This window comes from Aquarana catesbeiana, linkage group LG02 (assembly GCF_042186555.1).
Source record: "Aquarana catesbeiana isolate 2022-GZ linkage group LG02, ASM4218655v1, whole genome shotgun sequence".
Taxonomy (NCBI): Eukaryota; Metazoa; Chordata; class Amphibia; order Anura; family Ranidae; genus Aquarana; species Aquarana catesbeiana.
The window spans coordinates 800,349,755-800,371,510 of NC_133325.1; the positions used below are offsets into that span (position 1 = coordinate 800,349,755).

Genomic DNA, 21,756 nt, shown 5'->3' on the forward strand with positions numbered 1-21,756 from the left:
GGTATGCATGGTGGTAAATGGTGTATGGAAGGAATAGGGCCTGTAAAAAGCAAACACAGGTCCAGGAGGAACATCACAAATGGTTAAGTCGGCAGAAGAGTCGGAGCAGGAGAGACGTTGCAATTGGTAACTATGAATTAAAATTAAATTAAATTAATTAATAGCAGCCTGTCATAAGGTGTTTTTACCTGGCGCAGGTGAAAGGTCCTCCTGTAGCGAGGGGGTTGGAGTTCTGGCTCCCCTCCTAGCAGTCGGTTCCAAAAAGTACCTGGGACCAAACTCGTGGGAAGGAGACCCCGTATACCTATCTGAATGGTACGGGAGACCTGAATGAGTTCATTTAGGGCAGACATGAGTTCCGTGCTATGTGCATGGCGGGACCCCATTCTGTCACTGAGAGTGAGGTGGCAGAGTTACACTGGACTGGTGGAGAGGGCACAGGCTCAGCAATGTCCCTCCTAATTGCAATATACATCGGAGAAGAAGGTGTGTAGTGCATGGGACGGAAGGTTTCACAGAGGAACTCTGTACATTTAACTACTGCACATGATGTACAGCTCACCTCTAAGCCGAGGTAAGGCCACAATGTTGATTTCACATGAATGTGGCCCCGCCTAAATCCGGGCATTGATGAGCGCCTACATCAGAGGAGAGGTACTCCTGCACGTGTGCAAGGGCAAGAAGGCCCCACCCACGACCCCACTGAAAAGGCAGTACTCCAGGGTCAACTAGCACAGTGGTCACCACAGTGACTGGGATTTAACCCTCGCAGACAGAGTGGAAGCCCTTTTGGTGTTATGGATTCTGACTAGCACTGCGCCTTGCTGTTTTGTCTCCATTTTTGTAATCCTTTCAGTCTGCTCTCATTGTCTTTGACAAGCCCTCCTTCCCGCTTCATGCCCCTGTGTCCTGTATACTTTCTATTGATATCTCCTATGTGATTATTGGGTTTCCATCTCACTTTGCCTCTGCTGTCATTGCCTCTGTCACTGGCCCCCTCTCCGGTATTCCCAGTTTCTTGTGCCTATTCCCTGGGTATGCTCTGTTTAGTGTCTCCTGTGCATGGTTTGGGCCCCTGCCCTTCCTGTCTGTCATAGTCCCATGGCATACGTTTCAGTCTTTTTTACTATGTCTCACTCATAAGTCCTACTACGCTCTGTTCTTATGCCGTGTACACATGACCGGACTTTTCGTCGGTCTGAACTCCGAAGGACTTTTCCAACGAAACGGACTTGCCTACGCATGATCACACCAAAGTCCGATCGTTTCAAACGTGATGAAGTACGACAGGACTAGAATAAGGAAGTTCATAGCCAGTAGCCAATAGCTGCCCTTGCGTTCTTTTTTGTCCGCCGGACTAGCATACAGACGAACGGATTTTTGGACCGGACTCGAGTCCGTCAGAAAGATTTGAAACATGTTCTATTTCTAAAGTCCGACAGATTTTTCCACAGAAAAGGTCCGATGAAGCCCACCCACGATCAAATTGTCCGACAGATTCCTTCCGTCGGACCAGTTCGGTCGAAAAAGTCAGTTCGTGTGTACACTGCATACATTTACTCTGCTCCTCAGTTTCAGTATCTAGGGGGGACTTGGGGTGCTTTACTTCTTGTAGGTACCTGAATATGCCCCCAAAAGGTGGCTTCAAGAAGCATAGTAGCCTATTAGGGTGGTATTGAACCCCAAACCCAAAAATGTAATATATTGCAGCTTACCAATCATTAGATGTGGTGGCTGCATTAGTTTTCTTTTTCTTAGGCCCTCTTTTTTCACCTGGTGATCCAGCCAGTGACACACCTCCTGTATTAGAGCGCCCCCTATTCTGGATGAAGGTGAATAGGGAGAACATTTGGACGGCATCATTGTTAATCTGAAGGGAGGGGAGTGTTAGATGGACTAGTACATTTAGATACACTAACAAATGCAGTTACAGCAAACAGTTTTCCTTTTTCGATAAAGATTTTACGAGAGTAAATAAAAGTTGATCATTGTGTAGCGGTTACCCCCCCCGAAAGTGCCGCTGATTTGTCCGAGGTTTGCTTGCAGCAGCTTTCACTCCTCTGGCTCAGTAAACAGTCTAGGGGTCACCTTTTTTAAATGTTTATTGCAGATCAACTTGCGGTGGGATACTCTAGAACAATGGTCATCAACCCTGTCCTCAGGGCCCACTAACAGGCCAGGTTTGAAAGATAACTGAAATACATCACAGGTGATATCATTTGCTGCTCAGTGATTGCAATATTCTAGTCTGCATCTCCCCCAAGGTAATACATAAAACCTGGCCTGTTAATGGGCCCTGAGGACAGGGTTGATGACCACTGCTCTAGAACACTAAACATGAATGTGAGGACACTATTCCCCTAGCAGCAGCTTCTTAACACAGTCCTCCAAGCATTAGGACGTGAAGTGGGCAGCACTGGTGCACCAATAGCAATGTCCCAGGCCAAGCAAGCTTTAAACTGACTGTGGCAAGGGTTAACAGCAGCACAGTCAATGAGATACTTTAGGTAATCAGGTCTGTACTCACAGCATCCCCAGGGCTTGGGTGTCTCCCTCAGGCTCAGACAGGCAGACCCCTCTGTAGAGCTCCCAGATAAGATCCTCGGTGGCACCCCTCTTTTGGCTCCCAAAGGACTTGTAGCAGGACAGGCTAAGCACAGCTGGGACCTCAATGAGCAAAACCCTCAGTAGAGTGGCCAGAAAGAGTGAAAGTTGCTGGAAGAGAACCTGCGACAAATCAGTTGCTTTTTTGGGGGGTAACCGCTACACCATGATCAACTTTTATTTATTCATGTAAAACCTTTATACCAAAAGGGAAAAAAACTGTTGTATCTGGCTGGGAACCTCTCCTCCTGGAAAAGAACCCTGCTCTCTGGTCCTCCAAACTATTTATGCACTCCCCAACCACCATCTGGGCACACCTCCCCATAGATTGGTTGGAGCTGCATAAATATTCTGGCTGCTTGTCTGACTCTTCCACCCACTATATTCTGGAAATCCCCAGAAAACAGGGGGAAGCAATCAAACTAGCAGCCCAGTAGAGCCCAGTGCAGCCTAAAGCAATTACACTCTGTATACACTCTCGCATAGGAGATTTCTGCTGCTGTAATGCTGCAGACCAATACTAGCTTCAATAACAATCAGAGTGATGCGTTACAAAATAAAAGTCAAACTTTTTGTAGCTCTGATGTTAAACAGTGGTTCACTTGAATGCTCCACCAGCACATATTTACCTTCCCTGCCCCTCTGCCCTGATCTGATATCAGGAGTGAAGGTAAAAAGCCACCCCACGTAAGCTCTGAGTCACTGAAGCTATCAGAGGGCTGAGGAACCATCCCCATGTGACAGTATTGGGCCAATCCCCAAGCATATGGAGTCAGTCACATGCTCCTCTTTTCCAGAACTGCAAAAAATAAAATAAAAACTCAGTGCTGTCCTGTGCGTTGTTCACACTTCCTGTGTTATTTCAAGGAGTCTATTAAGCCCTCCCAGTTCTTATCATGGACTAGAGAATGACTATCCTGCATGTTGCAGAGATCCAAGGGAGAGAGGTTGAGTAATTTGGCAAGGGAAAACTGGCCATGGCTGACACCACCCAGAAACAATCAGACTTTAAAAATAGAAAACAATTGAATTCGTTTTTATTAACTCTAAAATGTATAGAATTATTATAATGATTTATAAATGTATTATCAATTTATATTTTTATCCATACGAGAACGGGTCCATCACCTAAGGACACAAGCAAAAAAGTGGAGTCTCGTAAAGTGGGCGGGGTTATATGGTATGCTCTGTGGGTGGCCCTAGCAAATTTTTTGCCAGGGTCCAATCACCTGAAGGTAGCAGTATATAACCCATGGTCTATGAATACAAGTCCAGTGTCCTGTACTGTATGATTAGATGAGTAGGATAGTTTACATGTTTTTTTTAAATATATTTCTGCCTTCTTTTATCAGTTTTTTGTGGCACTGAACCAAAAACCTTGTTGGAGAAGACGGGATGAACTTGCCGGTACTGCTGAAAGACTTCATGCAGCCTGGATGGCAGAAGTGTTGAGTTACATGTGGCCTTCTACTAGTTTTGTGGATACAAATGGTACACTTGTTCCTTGTCAGGTGGGACAAGGCTGTTTTAAATCTTTGGAGGTTTGTTCTGTAATGGTGGAAGAGAAATGAAGGTGGTATAGAAATGATTTAAAAAAATACAGATGACTTCCTGCCAAGTAGCTGTAATTTCGGTGCTACCTTTTGCCTATATTAGCCTAAATAATACATAATTAAATATGAATTAATAAAATTGCCTAAAATAGCATGGGGTTGAATTCAAATTTCAGATACTGTATCTTGCTTTGGAGCCTCCTATACACCAGTTAATAACAGTTACTGTACTTCACATAAATGACGTTTCCGTTTTAGGTTTAGTTGCCATCTCAACCGGCCTGAAGTTTCTTCCTACCAACGTCAATTCAGATGTTCAGTTCAGCCCTTGTATGGTAATGTGGTCTGTATTATTTTATTTCTTCTAGCTGTTTATGTTCACACCCTGGGACACTTTTGACCACAAAAGTGCAGAGGAACATTTGGTCTGTTCAGAGCAGAGGCCAGCACTAGTAGAATCTTACAAGGACATTGGAGCTCCGTTTTCTATGATGGCTTCGACAATGCTTCTCCTCTCTCTGCTGGCAGGTACCTTGGGTATAGATGGGGGTTGAGTCCTGCTTTTTCCAATTTTTCAACCGAAGAACCACAACATTTCCAAAAAATTTTATTTATTTCTCCACCAAAACTTGACATTTCTAAAATTTTGAATTTATTTCTCCATCAAAATTTGACATTTCTAAAAATGTGAATCCCTTTCCCTTTTCCCCACCGAAACTTGACATTTCTAAATATTTTAATTTATTTCCAAATGTCCTCACAAAACTTGCAATTTCTATAAAAAATTTGAATTCCTTTCCCAATTCCCACCCAGCAGATCTTGGCATTTCTAAACATTTAAATTCCTTTCCTGATTCCCCCCACCAAAACTTCACTTTTCTAAAAATTTTAATTTACTTCTCCATCAAAAATAGACATTTCTAAAATTTTGAATTTATTTCTCCATCAAAGTTTGACATTTCTTAAAACGTGAATCTCTTTCCCTTTTCCCCACCAAAACTTGACATTTCTAAAAATTTTAATTTATTTCTCCAACAAAACTTGACATTTCTAAAATTTTGAATTCATTTCTCCATCAAAATTTGACATTTCTAAAAATGTGAATCCCTTTCCCTTTTCCCCACCAAAACATGACATTTCTATATATTTTAATTTCTTTCCAAAATGTCCTCAACAAATCTTGCAATCTCTAAATTGAATTACTTTCCCAATTCCACCCAAAGGGAGAACTTGGCATTTAAATTCCTTTCCTGATTTCCTCACCAAAACTTGACATTTCTAAAATGTTTTATTTATTTCTCCATCAAAACTAGACATTTCTAAAACATGTGAATCCCTTTGCCTTTTCCCCGCCAAAACTTGACATTTCTAAAAATTTGAATTTATTTCTCCACCAAAACTACATTGTATTACATACATAGTTACATAGTAGGTTGAAAAAAGACACAAGTCTATGTGTGTGATTATATGTCAGTATTACATTGTATATCCCTGTATGTTGTGGTCATTCAGGTGCTTATCTAATAGTTATTTGAAACTATTGATGCTTCCGCTCCCCTAATTTCTTTAAAAAAAGTAATCACCAAAACTTGCAATTTCTAAAAATTTGAATTCCTTTCTCAATTCCACCCAAGCAGAACCTGGCATTTCTAAACATTTAAATTCCTTTCCTGATTTCCTCACCAAAATTTGACATTTCTAATCATTTGAATTCCTATGTCTTTATTGCTGAGTTGGGTTCCTTTGTATTTTTGGTGAGTGAGATTGCCTTTGTTTTGGATAAAACAATTTGGTTTAGCGTTTTTGATGGCTGAGAGCTTTCTTCCCCATATCAAGACCGATTTGATTCTGTCTTGGCTCTGTTGTAAAACATAATCTTCTATCTATAGGACTTTTTATATGTGCGCATCCTCTGCAAATTCCTAAATGTGAATCTTATGAATGAACAAAGTATGAAATAATATATTTTATAGTCGATCTGCCTGGACAGAAGCCCCGTTTCTATAAAGTCAGAACTTATACAAGTATAAGTCATTTCTGAAGCTGATGTGTCTTAGGTCTCGGAAATCCTGTTGGCAAAGTTAAATCAAATTGAAACACACACACATATATATATAGTATATTTCTTTTAGTAAAACTTTTAACAGAAATTTTTGGTGTTAGAATGTGTCTCACCCATTTTAGAAAAATGGAGAATGCATAATAAGTATAAAACTAAAACTAGCATCCCTTCTCTTCTATTATGAAGCGAGCAAGGCAGATTATGAGTGTCCAGAACCCCCCAGACTTTGGATATAGTGGATAAAATATTACGATAAACGGTAGAACTGCAATATCTAGCAGGTTGGGGGCATCTTTGTATTATTCAATGGGATCTGAATGCTTTTAACATGGATATGTAATGTTCAATATGCACTTTACGCGGTTCGTCATTTACTAATACGTCTGAATGTCCTATTCACAATCTTGTACTTTCATTGCTCTTCCCTCGCTTGATCAGTTTTATATTGAATTTTTATTTATTGATCCATGTAGCTTTATTTTTCAGGGCTGGAATAGACAGAGGAGACTTTGCATTCTTATTTTGTCTGATTATTGTGTCTTGTTTCATTGAATGGATTTTCCAGATTCCAAAAAAGTGTAGTTGAAGTTCTTTCGGCTAACTTAATTTAATAAATATGGAAGGTTTTGAGATGGTTTATGTCTTCAGACTTTTGTACCATTCTGAAAATGGTTTTGTATGATTTCTCAAGTCTTCGACTAAAAAGATGGATAGATTTCAAAAGGATTCTCATCCCCAATGAGGTGACAGGTTTGAGGAGACAAAGTTGGATTTAACCACTTGCCCTCAGAGATTTACCCTTCTTCCTGACCGTTTTTCTTTTATTGTTTGCGATACGGCACTGCGTTACATTTGCTCGTTCATGCAACTCTGTACCCAAATAAAATATATGTCATTTTTTCCCCACAAATAGAGCTCTCGCTTGGTGGTATTTGATCACCTCTGTGTTTTTTTAGTTTTTGCGCTATAAACAAAAAAACATCAACAATTTTGAAAAAAAAAAAAAACAATATTATTTTACTTTCTGCTATAAAACGTATCCAATAGAAAAATAGAAAAAAAAAAAAGAATTTCAGCATAAATTTAGGCCAATATGTATTCCGCTACATATTTTTGGCAACTTTTTTTTCTTCTAATAAGCGTATATTGAATGGTTTGCGTAAAAGTTATAGCGTCTGCAAAATATGGTATATTTGTATTAATTTACTTATTTTTTTACTAGTAATGGTGGCAATCAGCAACTTATAGCAAAATTGCAATATTGCGGTGGATATTCTGACACTAAATGACACTTTTGACACTATTTGGGGACCAGTGACACTAATAGACTAACATCAGGGCGATCAAAGGGTCGACTGCGTTTCTAGCTAGTGTTTCACTACCATGTGTGAGATGCTTTTACTAGAGGAAGAGATGAAGTGTATTACCTACTTTGCAGGGACACAAACTCCATCCCTTCCCCCACACCAGACCGCCACACGCCGATATACGTCGGCTGTTTGAAGAGGGATATCATTGTTATGGCAGCAGCCAGCTTCTCTTCTTCAGCAGGCGGTCCGATTTCTGATAATAGTGGTCTCTGCAGCGGATTCGCCGCAAGATCACTTTTATCGTCGGCGGTAGAGGGGGCCGTCTGCCACTCTCTGGTGCCTTCCACCGCCATCGGCAGCGGCGGAGGCGATTGGGTCCTCTTTCGTGTGTGGTATGGAGATGAGTGAGGGGTAGATGGCCCCCAACCATCTCCATACCATTGCAGGGCAGAAGCGACGTCAAAACATCACTTCCGCCCATAGCTCTTAGAGGGCCATTTTTTAAAATTTTAGTGTAAATATGAGATCTAATGTCTTTTTGACTCCAGATCTCATATTTAAAAGGTCCTGTCATGCTTTTTTTCTATTACAAGGGATGTTTACATTTAGGGTTGCACCGATATTAGTATCGGTTAGGTGCCGATACCGAGTATTTGCACAAGTATCGGTACTCGTGCAAATGCACCGATACCTGAAACCGATACTTTCAGGCTCGGCTGAGCTGTCGGTGGGTCTCCCCTGTGTTAAAGAAGTCCGGTAATTGGAGCTGTCAAAAAAAAAAAAAAAAAGCAGCCGGCAATGTTTATTAACAACATTGCTCAGCCCTGAAACACTAAAATAAAAAGAAACGTTGTTTCTTTTTTTATATTTCTGTTTCTTCATCTGTAGATCAAAGGGATGAACAAATGTTCCTCTGTTTAACCCCTTAATAACCCTAATTTACTCAAATCAGCCTTAATTAACTCCCTATTCTCCTCCATTTAATTATTATTTTCTTGCTTTTTTCTTTTGTTCATGTCTATTTTATAGACGATAAACAATTAAAACTTTTTTTTTGTTTGTTTTGTTAGTGAATATTTTTACACATACTGTATATATTAACATATATTAACACATTTCACATTGAAAAAGCGCTAAATTTAAAAAAAAATCAATTTATTTAATTTGTAAATAACTTTTTAATGCTTTGTACCATTTCTGACAGCTGTAGTTAAAACAAAACAGTTGCGGTAGGTATCGGTAATTGGTATCGGCGAGTACTAAAAAAAAAGTATCGGTACTTGTGCTCATTGTAAAAAAATGGTATCGGTGCATCCCTATTTACATTCCTTGTAATAAGAATAAAAGTGACACAATTTTTTTTTTAAAGAACAGTGTAAAAATAAAAAATAAAAGGTAAAATAAATAAGAAAAAAAAAAATTTAAACATGCCTCATTCCGCGGAGCTCGCGTGCAGAAGCGGACGCATATGTGAGTAGTGCCCGCATATGAAAACGGTGTTCAAACCACACATGTGAGGTATCGCAGTGATCGGTAGAGTGAGAGCAATAATTCTAGCACTGGACCTCCTCTGTAACACAAAACATGCAACCTGTAGAATTTTTTAAACGTTGCCTATGGAGATTTTTAAGGGTAAAAGTTTGTCGCCATTGCTCGAGCGGGCGCAATTTTGAAGCGTGACATGTTATGTATCAATTTACTCAGCGTAACATTATCTTTCACAATATAAAAAAAAATGGGCTAACTCAGCAGTAGTAATAATAAATTAAATGGATACAAAAAACTTCTGATTTAAACCAGTGGCGTTGCTAGGGGGGAGCAGGGGGTGCAACACAGCATCCCAACACACGCCGAGTCGCTCCCTGTCTCATGGAGTGGAGACAGAAGCTGCCTCCCCCTCCTCTCTGTATACATCTACACAGGAGGAGGGATTCTGAGGGACACACAGATGTGCATATCCCACACTGTTCTGAGGTCTGTACAGATTATTGTAATGTAGATGGACAGAGGAGGGGGATAATGACCAATAAGGGGGGGAAGTTAAAATGGGGGGAGGACATGTGCTGAGGATGCACTATGGGAGGGGAGAGGGGGTCTATACTGATAGAGGGGGTGTGCACTGATGGGGGTCTATACTAATGGAGAGGGGGTCTGCATGGAGGGGGTCTGCACTGAGTGTGGGGTCTATATTAAGGGAGAGGTCTATATTGGTAAAGAGGGGTCTGTGCTGAGGGAGAGGAGTCTATACTGCAGGACGGGGGTCTGTACTTAGTGGGGGTGTCTTTACTGAGAGAGAGGGCCTGTACTTAGTGGGGGGTCTATACTGAGAGAGGGGGTCTGTACTTAGTGGGGGGGCTCTATACTGAGATAGGGGGTCTGTACTTAGTGGGGGGTCTTTACTGAGAGTGGGGGTCTGTACTTAGTGGGGGGTCTATACTGAGAGAGGGGGTCTGTACTTAGTGGGGGGTCTATACTGAGAGAGGGTGTCTGTACTTAGTGGGGGGGGTCTATACTGAGAGAGGGGTTCTGTACTTAGTGGGGGGTCTATACTGAGAGAGGGTGTCTGTACTTAGTGGGGGGGGGGTCTATACTGAGAGAGGGGTTCTGTACTTAGTGGGGGGGTCTATACTGAGAGAGGGGGGTCTGTACTTAGTGGGGGGGGTCTATACTGAGAGAGGGGGTCTGTATTTAGTGGGGGGTCTATACTGAGAGAGGGGGTCTGTACTTAGTGGGGGGGTCTTTACTGAGAGAGGGGGTCTGTACTTAGTGGGGGGGGTCTTTACTGAGAGAGGGGGGTCTGTACTTATTGGGGGGTCCATACTGAGAGAGAGGGTCTGTACTGAGAGGGGGGACTGTATTTAATGGAGGGGGTTCTATACTGAGGGGGGACTATAGTTTGTTGGGGTGTGACACCATGTTTTTCCACACTGGGTGACACCAATCTTAGTGACACTACTGATTTAACCCAAATTGTTGAACACAGTTCAGACTTTGTTTTTGGTGAAGATTAGCTGCTAAGTGTGTCGGGGAACTTTTTGGATTGGATTGTTTTGTGAAGTGTCCTGTCCATTACTTTTGCTCGGTGTAATCTGATCAGTTCAGGTGCCATTTTTACTCATAAAGTATATAAGAACGGTGAATGTGTTTCCTCCTCCCAGGTGTCGGCACAGTGACGGTGGTCCAGAATCCTCCATCTCTTACCGTGGATGAGGGGGACATGGCTGAGATGTTCTGTGATATAAGAAATGTTACAGGGAAGATACAGATTACAGGTCATTACTGGTTTGTGAATTTACATATCGATCCTGTTTTACTGAGAAATGATTCAAGAACAATCGTCACACAGAATTCCCTCACCATCAAATCCGTCACAGCGGACGATGCCAAACTGTATTTCTGCATAGTGAGGGACAGAAAACTAAATCAGTACTCAGGGAACGGAACACGTCTGTCAGTCAGAGGTGAGAGAAATATCAGACTATTATTATTATTATTATTCAGAATTTATATAGCACCAACAGTTTGCTCAGTGCTTTACATTGTAAAGGGAGACAGTACAGTTATAATACAGTTCAATGCAGGAGGGTTAGGAGGGTCCTGCTTGTGAGAGATTACAATCTAGCTTTAATCACCGGCTGAAAATAAAAAAAACAATTACCCCATTCTATACACCAGAGGAGCTTACACTCCAATTCCCTCACCCGTAACCCTCAGTGTCATTACTGTTATTATTTTCTGTAGTTTGGTACAACATGGTATTATAAAAGGACACAAAGAGCAATGTATACAATAATGTTATAATGTAACAGATACAATACAAATGTAATAGACACAATACTATTATAATGTAACAGATACAATACAAATATCCTGAATGAGGTGACAGGTTTGAGGAGAGAGTTGGATTTATCACTCGCCCTCCGAAAGATTTACCCCCCTTCCTGACCGTTTTTTTTTTTTTTTTTCTTTTGCGATACGGCACTGCGTTACTTTAACAGACAATTGCTCATTCATGCAACTCTGTACCCAAATAAAATATATGGATTTTTTTCCCCACAAATAGAGCTCTCGCTTGGTGGTATTTGATCTCCTTTTTTTTCGCTGTAAACAAAAAATGGCCAACAATTTTGAAAAAAGAAAAACTATATTTTTTACTTTCTGCTATAAAACATATCCAATAGAAAAATTGAAAAAAAAAAATCAAATTTCGTCATAAATTTAGGCCAATATGTATTCCGCTACATATTTTTGTAATTTTTTTTTCTTCTAATAAGCGTATATTGAATGGTTTGCGTAAAAGTTATATTGCGGTGGATATTCTGACACCAAATGACACCTTTGGCACTTTTTGGGGACCAGTGACACTAATACAGTATAACATCGGGGCGATCAAAGGGTTAACTGTGTTTTTCTACAATGTGTGAGATGCTTTTACTAGAGGAAGAGATGAAATGTATTACTTACTTTGCAGGGACACAAACTCCATCCCTTCCCCCGCACCAGAAATAGAAATCTTTTTATTTTTTTACCTTAATGCAAAAAATGCATTAAGTTAAAAAACATTTTTAGTATCACTTTAATTTCACATCGGTGCTGCTGCATCATCATGCTCTTTCCAGTGCTTTTTAGTAGCTGGTTTTTGCGAACATTTATGATGTGTTTCTATGGTATGTAGGAGGAGGAGATTGGTTGTTAAATACAAAAACCTGCAGAAAAGACACAGGCATTTTTGCATTTTTTTTTTTTTTTTTGGTGCTCCCATTGAAGTCTATGGGGCCACACCCGCACTATGCTGCACCAAAAGAAGCGCCAACACCTTTTGATAAATCTCACTGGACCATCTGGCATTGATGTGAACAGGCACCATATAAAATAATGTGATTCAATTTTCATGCATTGCAGTGAGACGGCAGAAGCAGGATTAATCACATTGGTGTGAACGGGGCCTTAAGTTGTATTTTTTAAACATTTATATTCCATTGCTCCTCCTAGGAACTCTGTGTATGTATTAGTGAGTTCCAGAACCATTTTCCCAATTGTATAAAACCTAAAAAAAAGATCTACGGCATCATGAAATCTTGCATCTTTAATAGATTAGGGTAGCCAATAAAGGGGAAGACTCATTCACACTGGGAGGGGGGGGGGGTCCAGACAGTTGAGCCATGGTTTTACCACTCTCTGATACTCACATACAGCACACATGCCTGCAATGCTGTGCTTCAAGGCCTGACAGATTATTGTAATTTAGATGGACATAGGAGGGGGAAAATGACCAAGAAGGGGGGAAAGTTAAAATGGGGGGGTGACATGTGCTGAGGGGGCACTATGGGAGGGGAGAGGGGAGTCTATACTGATAGAGGGGGTGTGCACTGAGGGGGGTCTATACTAATGGAGGGGGGTCTGCACTAAGGGAGGGGTCTGTACTGAGGGAGGGCGGTCTATACCAATAGAGGGGGGTCTGCACTGAGGGCGGTCTATACTGAGTGCGGGGTCTGTACTTAGTGGGAGGTCTATATTGATGAAGAGGGGTCTGTGCTGAGGGAGCGGGGTCTATACTGCGGGATGGGGTCTGTACTTAGTGGGGGGGTCTATACTGAGAGAGGGGGTCTGTACTTATTGGGGGGTCTATACTGAGAGGGGGCCTGTACTTAGTGGGGGTCTATACTTTTAGGGGGGTCTTTACTGAGAGAGGGGGTATGTACTTAATAGGGGGGTCTATACTGAGAGAAGGGGCCTGTACTTAGTGGGGGGTCTATACTGAGAGAGGGTGTCTGTACTGAGAGAGGGGGTCTGTACTTATTGGGGGGTCTATACTTAGTGGGGGGGTCTTTACTGAGAGACGGGGTCTGTACTGAGAGAGGGGGTCTGTACTTAGTGGGGGGGTCTATACTGAGAGAGGGGGTCTGTACTTAGTGGGGGGTCTATACTGAGAGAGGGGGTCTGTACTTAGTGGGGGGGGTCTATACTGAGAGAGGGGGTCTGTACTGAGAGAGAGGCTCTGTACTTATTGGGGGAGTCTATACTGAGAGAGGGGGTCTGTACTTAGTGGGGGGGTCTATACTGAGAGAGGGGGTCTGTACTGAGAGAGGGGCTCTGTACTTATTGGGGGGGTCTATACTGAGAGAGGGGGTCTGTACTTAGTGGGGGGGTCTTTGCTGAGAGAGGGGGTCTGTACTTAGTGGGGGGGGTCTTTACTGAGAGAGGGGGTCTGTACTTAGTGGGGGGGGTCTGTACTGAGAGAGGGGGATCTGTACTTAATGCAGGGGGGTCTGTACTGAGGGAGGGGGTTCTGTACTGAGGAGGGACTATAGTTGGTGGTGGGGGGGTGACACCATGTTTTTCCACACTGGGTGACACCAATCCTAGGAACACTACTGATTTAACCCAAATTGTTGAACACAGTTCAGACTTTGTTTTTGGTGAAGATTAGCTGCTAAGTGTTCCAGGGATCTTTTTGGATTGGATTGTTTTGTGAAGTGTCCTGTCCATTACTTTTGCTCGGTGTAATCTGATCAGTTCAGGTGCCATTTTTACTCATAAAGTATATAAGAACGGTGAATGTGTTTCCTCCCCCCAGGTGTCGGCACAGTGACAGTGGTCCAGAATCCTCCATCTCTCACCGTGTATGAGGGGGACATGGCTGAGATGTTCTGTGATATAAGAAATGTTGGGAAGATACAGATTACAGATAATTTCTGGTATGTGAATTTACATATCAATCCTATTTTACTGAGAAATGATTCAAGAACAATCGTCACACAGAATTCCCTCACCATCAAATCCGTCACAGCGAACGATGCCAAACTGTATTTCTGCACAGTGAGGGACACAAAACAAATTCAATACCCAGGGAATGGGACACGTCTGTCAGTCAGAGGTGAGAGAAATATCAGACTATTATTATTATTATTATTCAGAATTTATATAGCACCAAAAGTTTGCCCAGTGCTTTACATTGTAAAGGGAGACAGTACAGTTATAATACAGTTCAATGCAGGAGGGTTAGGAGGGCCCAGCTTGTGAGAGATTACAATCTAGCTTTAATCACCGACTGAAAATAAAAAACAATTACCCCATTCTATACACCAGAGGAGCTTACACTCCAATGCCCTCACCCGTAACCTTCAGTGTCATTACTGTTATTATTTTCTGTAGTTTGGTACAACATGGTATTATAAAAGGTACACAAAGAGCAATGTATACAATAATGTTATAATGTAACAGGTACAATACAAATGTAAGGGTCCTTTCACACTGGGGCGGTTTGCAGGCGCTATTGCGCTAATAATAGCGCCTGCAAACCAACCTGAAAGTGCCGCTGCTTTCATTCCAGTGTGAAAGCCCCGAGTGCTTTCACACTGGAGCGATGCGCTGGCAGGACGGTAAAAAAAGGCCTGCTAGCAGCATCTGTATACAGCTCCTTCACCGCTCCTGCCCATTGAAATCAATGGGATGGCGCGGCTATACCGCCGGCAAAGCGCCTCAGCAGAGGCGCTTTGCGGTGGTTTTTAACCATTTCTCGGCCGCTAGCGGGGGTAAAATCGCCCCGCTAGCGGCCGCATATCGACGGTAAAGCGCCGCTTACAATAGCCCGCCCCAGTGTGAAAGGGCTCTAATAGATACAACAACATTATATTATAACAGATACAATACAAATGTAATAGATACAATAATATTATAATATAACAGATACAATACAAATGTAATAGACACAATAATATTATAAAATAACAGATACAATACAAATGTAATAGATATTGTGGAGAGGTGACCCCAGGTCACGGTGTGTATTAGCACCTTCAGCCTGGTTTTTGCACAGACAGGAATGATGATTGCACACCTGTGGGCTGGATTTATATTCCCCTCAGGAAGAGAGCTCGGGGCTCGCACTTGGGAACAGCTCCACCCTACAGGCAGGTGGTCTGGTGTAGGAGTCTGGAGGGCTTCCAGATGGAGACAGCTCCACGAGAGAGAGAGAGAGAGAGAGACAGGCAGTCTCTAGGAATCTGGGCGTGTATGTCTGCAGAAGGCAGATGTGGCCACCAAGCAGCACGCAGCTGAGCAAGTAAGCTCCAGGAGGGAGTTTGACTAAGTAAGAGTGGGTGAGCCAGGAGGCTGACGTTTTTCTGTTATACAATGATGGTGGAACCCCCTGCGAGGGAAGACCTTTCTGTGAAGTTTGTTTAGTTTAAATAAAATTGGGCTGCCACGCCCTTAAAAAAATACAGTCTGGACTGACTGGTGTTCCTTAAAACGCATACACCACTTGAACATAATCACCCCAGATCGTCACAATACAATAATGTTATAATATAACAGATACAACACAAATGTAATAGACACAATAATATTATACTATAACAGATACAATACAAATGTAATAGACACAATAGTATTATAATATAACAGATAAAACACAAATGTAATAGATAAAATAATATTATAATATAACAGATACAACACAAATGTAATAGACACAATAATGGAGCTTCTCCACCAGGTGGTGCTGTTGGCTCACGCAATTGGAGGAAACATCAAGCCTGGGTCTGTCCTGCAGGCTTCTCCCCCAGCCCCCATGCAGTGGGTGGGGGGAGATGAAGGTGGGGGCTCTCCAGAGGCACTGAGGTCTACTCAAGCTGCAATGGATCCTGGGCCTGTCCCTATGCAAGAGGAATCCCTACCAGTCCTCCAGGATAGAGTGGTGAACAGACTTCGCTACATTGCTAAAGAGGAACAGAAATTTGCTGTCATGAAAGAGGATCTCAGGAAAAAGAAATCCCTGCACAGTAAATCTGGAAACAGTAAGAGGGAAGTCTCCAAGCTGAAGTCTCTGGAAGAGGCATTGAAAAAGCAGGAGAAGTTGGTCGCCTCTCTTAAGGAAAGCAGCGGTGTGTTCAGAGAAAAGTGTGAGAATTAGGAGAGATTCCAACAGATGAAGGAAAGTGTCTGTGCCAGTACCAGCCAGAGGGTGGATACTAGGGATGAGCCAAACATCCCCCTGTTCGGTTCGCATCTAGAACATGCGAACAGGCAAAAAATTTGTTAGAACAGCGAACATCGTTAAAGTCTATGGGACACGAACATGAAAAATCAAAAGTGCTAATTTTAAAGGTTAATATGCAAGTTATTGTCATAAAAAGTGTTTGGGGACCCGGGTCCTGCCCCAGGGGACATGTATCAATGCAAAAAAAAGGGAAGGGGGCAGATAGTGACTCAGAGATGACAGATCCTGAGACAGGGGTAGTACTGGGCCCACCATGTGAAGCCACTTCCTTACTCCCCATTCATACTGTCCCTGTTGCTCTGGTATCCACTAGGGATGGGCTGTCTGTTCGAGTAGAACATGAGTTCGACTCGAATATTGGCTGTTCGCCTGTTCGCCGAATAGCGAACAATTTGGGGTATTCACAGCAAATTCGAAACACTGCGGAATCCCCTTTAAAAGTCTATAGGAGAAATCAAAAGTGCTAATTTTAAAGGTTAATATGCATGGTACTGTCATAAAAAGTGTTTGGGGACACGGGTCCTGCCCCAGGGGACATGTATCAATGCAAAATAAGTTTTAAAAACGGCCGTTTTTTCGGGAGCAGTAATTTTAATAATGCTTAATGTGAAACAATAAAAGTGAAATATTCCTTTAAATTTCGTACCTGGGGGGTGTCTATAGTATGCCTGTAAAGTAGCGCATGTTTCCCGTGTTTATAACAGTCCGAGAGCAAAATGATATTTCTAAAGGAAAAAAATCATTTAAAAGTACTAGTGCAGCGGTTCTCAACCTGGGGGTCGTGACCCCCTGGTGGGTCGATTGCCGATTTGCCAGGGGGTCGCGAATGCTGGCCAAGACAGGCCCGAAGTTACTGTGTTACGCCGGAGTCTGTCCGTCTCAGCCGGCGAGATGTCACTTCTGGGAGAGGAGAGACCGCACGGAAGTGACGTTCCGTCAGTGCCCTCTTGGCACTCTCGTCCGCAGTGAGGCCACACTTAGAAGTCGGCAAGCGGACATTGCTGAAGACGAGTCTACCAAGATGGCGGTGGCGACGAAACGAAACACAGACGGCTTGCTGATTCTGAAGGAACACCAGTGATCTGGTAAGTCAGAGCTAGCATTTTTGTACATCAATTTCCGCCACTGTGCCATCAAACGCCGCCACTGTGCCATCAAACGCCGCCACTGTGCCCATCAATTGCTGCCGCTGTGCCCATCAACTGCCGCCACTGTGCCCATCAATTGCCGCCACTGTGCCATCAAACGCAGCCACTGCACCATCAAACGCCTCCACTGTGCCATCAAACGCTGCTACTATGCTTTCAAACGCCACCACTGTGCCTTCAAACGCCGCCACTGTGCCATCAAATGCCGCCACTGTGCCATCAAACGCCGCCACTGTGCCCATCAATTGCCGCCACTGTGCCATCAAACGCAGCCACTGTGCCATCAAACGCAGCCACTGTGCCATCAAACGCCGCCACTGTGCCATCAAACGCCACCACTGTGCCTTCAAACGCCGCCACTGTGCCTTCAAACGCCGCCACTGTGCCTTCAAACGCCGCCACTGTCCAATCAAACACAGCCACTGTACCATCAAACGCTGCCACTGTGCCATCAAACGCCGCCACTGTACCATCAAACGCCGCCACTGTGCCCATCAATTGCCGCCACTGTGCCATCAAACGCAGCCACTGTACCCATCAATTGCCGCCACTGTGCTATCAAACACAGCCACTGTGCCATCAAACGAAGCCACTGTGCCATCAAACGCCGCCACTGTGCCATCAAACGCAGCCACTGTGCCATCAAACGCAGCCACTGTGCCATCAAGCGCCGCCACTGTACCCATCAAGCGCCGCCACTGTACCCATCAATTGTCGCCACTGTGCCCATCAATTGCCGCCACTGTGCTATCAAACGCAGCCACTGTGCCAAACGCAGCCACTGTGCCCATCAAACGCAACCACTGTGCCCATCAAACGCAGTCACTGTGCCATATCAAATGCTCCCACTGTACCATCAAATGCTGCCCCCGTGCCATATCAATGCTCCCACTGTGCCCCGCCACCTGCCCTCCGTCTGCCCGGCACTTACCCTGTCTCTCGGTGGGGCATTTTATTCATTTGTAACTTATATGTTAAATAAATATTTTGCGCTGTATATTACAGATTGTTTTTGTGATTAATCACTACGCTTTAAGATGTTAAATTTGTAGGAATGAAAATATATCCTGCATATCAGATATTTATATTTCGGTTCATAACAGTCGCAAAATTACAGCAATGAAATGACCAACGAAAATAATTTTACTGTTAGGGGTCCCCACAACTTGGGAAATTTTATCAAGGGGTCACGGCACTAGAAAGGTTGAGAACCACTGTACTAGCGCTAGTGCCGGCTATTAATGAATTGTCGGTCCCGACAATACACATAAAAGTAATTGAAAAAAAAAAAATGCATGGGGGTCCCCCAAATTTCCATTACCAGGCTCTTCAGGTCTGGTATGGATATTAAGGGAAACTTTGCGCCAAAATTTAAAGAAAAATGGCATGGGGTTCCCCCCAAAATTCCATACCAGACCGATTTTAGGGGAACTACGCGCCAAAATTGAAAAAAATGTCATGGGGTTCCCGCAAAAATCCACACCAGACCCTTATCCAAGCACGCAACCTGGCAAGCCGCAGGAAAAGAGGGGGGGCGTACCAGGCCATATACCCTCAACATGGGGAGGATGTCCCCATGTTAATGGGGACAAGGGCCTCATCCCCGCAACCCTTGCCCTGTGGTTGTGGGGGTCTGCAGGCGGGGGGCTTATCAGAATATGGAAGCCCCCTTTAACAAGGGGATCCCCAGATCCTGGCCTCCCCCCTGTGTGAAATGGTAACGGGACACATTTGCCCCCCCTACCATTTGACAAAAAGAAAGTGTCAAAATGTTAAAAACCACAGGAAATGGCTTGGGACAAGTCCTTTATTAAAAATAAAAAAATAAAAAAGAGATTCCAACGATTTCATCCAATAAATCCATGCTCCTACTCCAGTGATGTAATCCAATTCTCGATTTTGGCGTGGAGTTCCCCTTAAAATCGGTCTGGTATGGGTTTTGGGGGGGAACCCCACGCCATTTTTTTTTAATTTTGGCGCGCAGTTCCCCTTAAAATCCATACCAGACCTTAAGGGTCTGGTATGGATTTTTGGGGGGAACCCCACGGCATTTTTTAAAAATTTTGGCACGGAGTTCCCCTTAATATCCATACCAGACCTGAAGGGCCTGGTAATGGAATCTTGGGGGACCCCTACGCATTTTTTTTTTCAATGACTTTCAATGACTTTTATGTGTATTGTCGGGACCGACAATTCATTAATAGCGCTAGTACTTTTAAATAATTTTTTTTTGCTTGTAAATGTAATATTGCTCTCGGACTATTATAAACATGCGCTACTTTACAGGCATACTATAGACACCCCCAGGTACGAAATTTTTAAAGGAATATTTCACTTTTATTGTTTCACTTTAATCATTATTAAAATCACTGCTCCCGAAAAAACGTCCGTTTTTAAAACTTTTTTTGCATTGATACATGTCCCCTGGGGCAGGACCCGTGTCCCCAAACACTTTTTATGACAATACCATGCATATTAACCTTTAAAATTAGCACTTTTGTTTTCTCCTATAGACTTTTATAGGGGATTCCGCAGTGTTTCGAATTTGCTGTGAATACCCCAAATTGTTCGCTATTCGGCGAACAGGCGAACAGCCAATATTCGAGTCGAACTCATGTTCTGCTCGAACAGACAGCCCATCCCTAGTGGATACCAGAGCAACAGGGACAGTATGAATGGGGGGTAAGGAAGTGGCTTCACATGGTGGCCCCAGTACTACCCCTGTCTCAGGATCTGTCATCTCTGAGTCACTATCTGCCCCCTTCCCTCCCCAGCAGCCTGGGGCATCTCAGGAGGAGGTTGAGGAAAATGGCTGATTGCTGCAGACCATTGCAGAAATAGAATCTCCCTTGAGAGGCACCGACTCATCAGATGAGGATCATGATAATGGAGTCTCAATGTGTGGAGGACTTTCCCGAGATTGCATCTGCCAACAGATCCTTGCAATCAGCAGGGAATGCGGGAGGAGCTGGCTGCAAGGAGTCCTACATGGACACTAACAGTGCAGAGCAGGAACATTGAAACTGCAGAGCAGGAGGGCCGTATGAATGCTGAAACAGCTGGGGTTTTTTCTAAACAGAAGACTTTACTTGATAGGACTGCTGGTATCTGTGGTACTTCTGGGACTATGGTGAGCGGGACTGTTGTGCTGGAGGGGAGGAGGGAGGATCAAGTGATGGGTAATTTACCAAACCAGATTTCAGAGGTTCCTATGCAGCTAGTTAATATTCCTATGCAGCCAGTTAATGTTTCATCTGTCCCAGTCAGGAATTATACTAAGGCTGTATCGGGACAAAGTCATGCTGCTGGTGGTGGAAGGGAGCCAATTGTGTGGCTTTCACCTAATGCACCTTCTTACATTAAATGCAGAAATGTAGTACAGCTCAGGTGGGAAGGAGGAGGTATTCCACTTATCAGGAGGGTGGCTATGGATAAGATCCTAGCCATGGGATTTAAGGAGGAGGATATTTATGCTCTTATCAGTCCAGCTGGTTCCTATAAATATGATATATCATTTGTGCATCCAGAATCGCTAAATCTGTTTTGGGAGCGGTATGAGCGTGTATATGGGGCCAGCCGGACTGGAAGGGGCTTGTCCCTAAAGTTGTCTCACATCAGCGCTTGATAAAAAATGTGACTAACCTGACAAGGAATGAGTCTATACCCCCCGAGGATTTAGGGGTCTGGTTGAGGAGGTTTGGTGAAACGTTGTGTCCCCTAAAAAAGATTGTGGATGATAGAGGAATTTGAATGGGTGGGTGGTCGGTGTCAATGAGGTTGAGTGTGTGTGGGAATGTGGTCCACCATTTGCCCTCCTCTGCCTTTATTGGTAGAGATAGAATTACCATCTTCTACCCCGGTCAACCTAAGCTGTGCCATAAATGTGGAGTCAAGGGACATTTCTCCTCTAAATGTCCGGAACAGAAGTGCTCTTTGTGCCAGGAACTGGGGCATCTGGCAAGGGTCTGTAGCATCATTAAATGTAACCTATGTGATAAGGTCGGACACCCTTATAGCCAGTGCCCTGAGGCTTTGCACCATAAGCCAGAGTTAGTGGAGGAATTCTTCCGTCTGG

At 43.4% G+C, this 21,756-nt stretch overlaps 1 protein-coding gene across 1 annotated transcript in view; it reads left to right on the plus strand.

Annotated features, from left to right (window-relative positions):
- Positions 1-21,756, plus strand: part of LOC141127786 (uncharacterized) — a 44,394-nt gene that overhangs the window by 262 nt on the left and 22,376 nt on the right. The window contains exons 2-4 of the mRNA XM_073614564.1: positions 4,526-4,685; positions 10,688-10,990; positions 14,107-14,406. Coding sequence (XP_073470665.1) covers positions 4,526-4,685; positions 10,688-10,990; positions 14,107-14,406 — 763 coding nt within the window. The remainder of the gene's footprint in view (positions 1-4,525; positions 4,686-10,687; positions 10,991-14,106; positions 14,407-21,756) is intronic.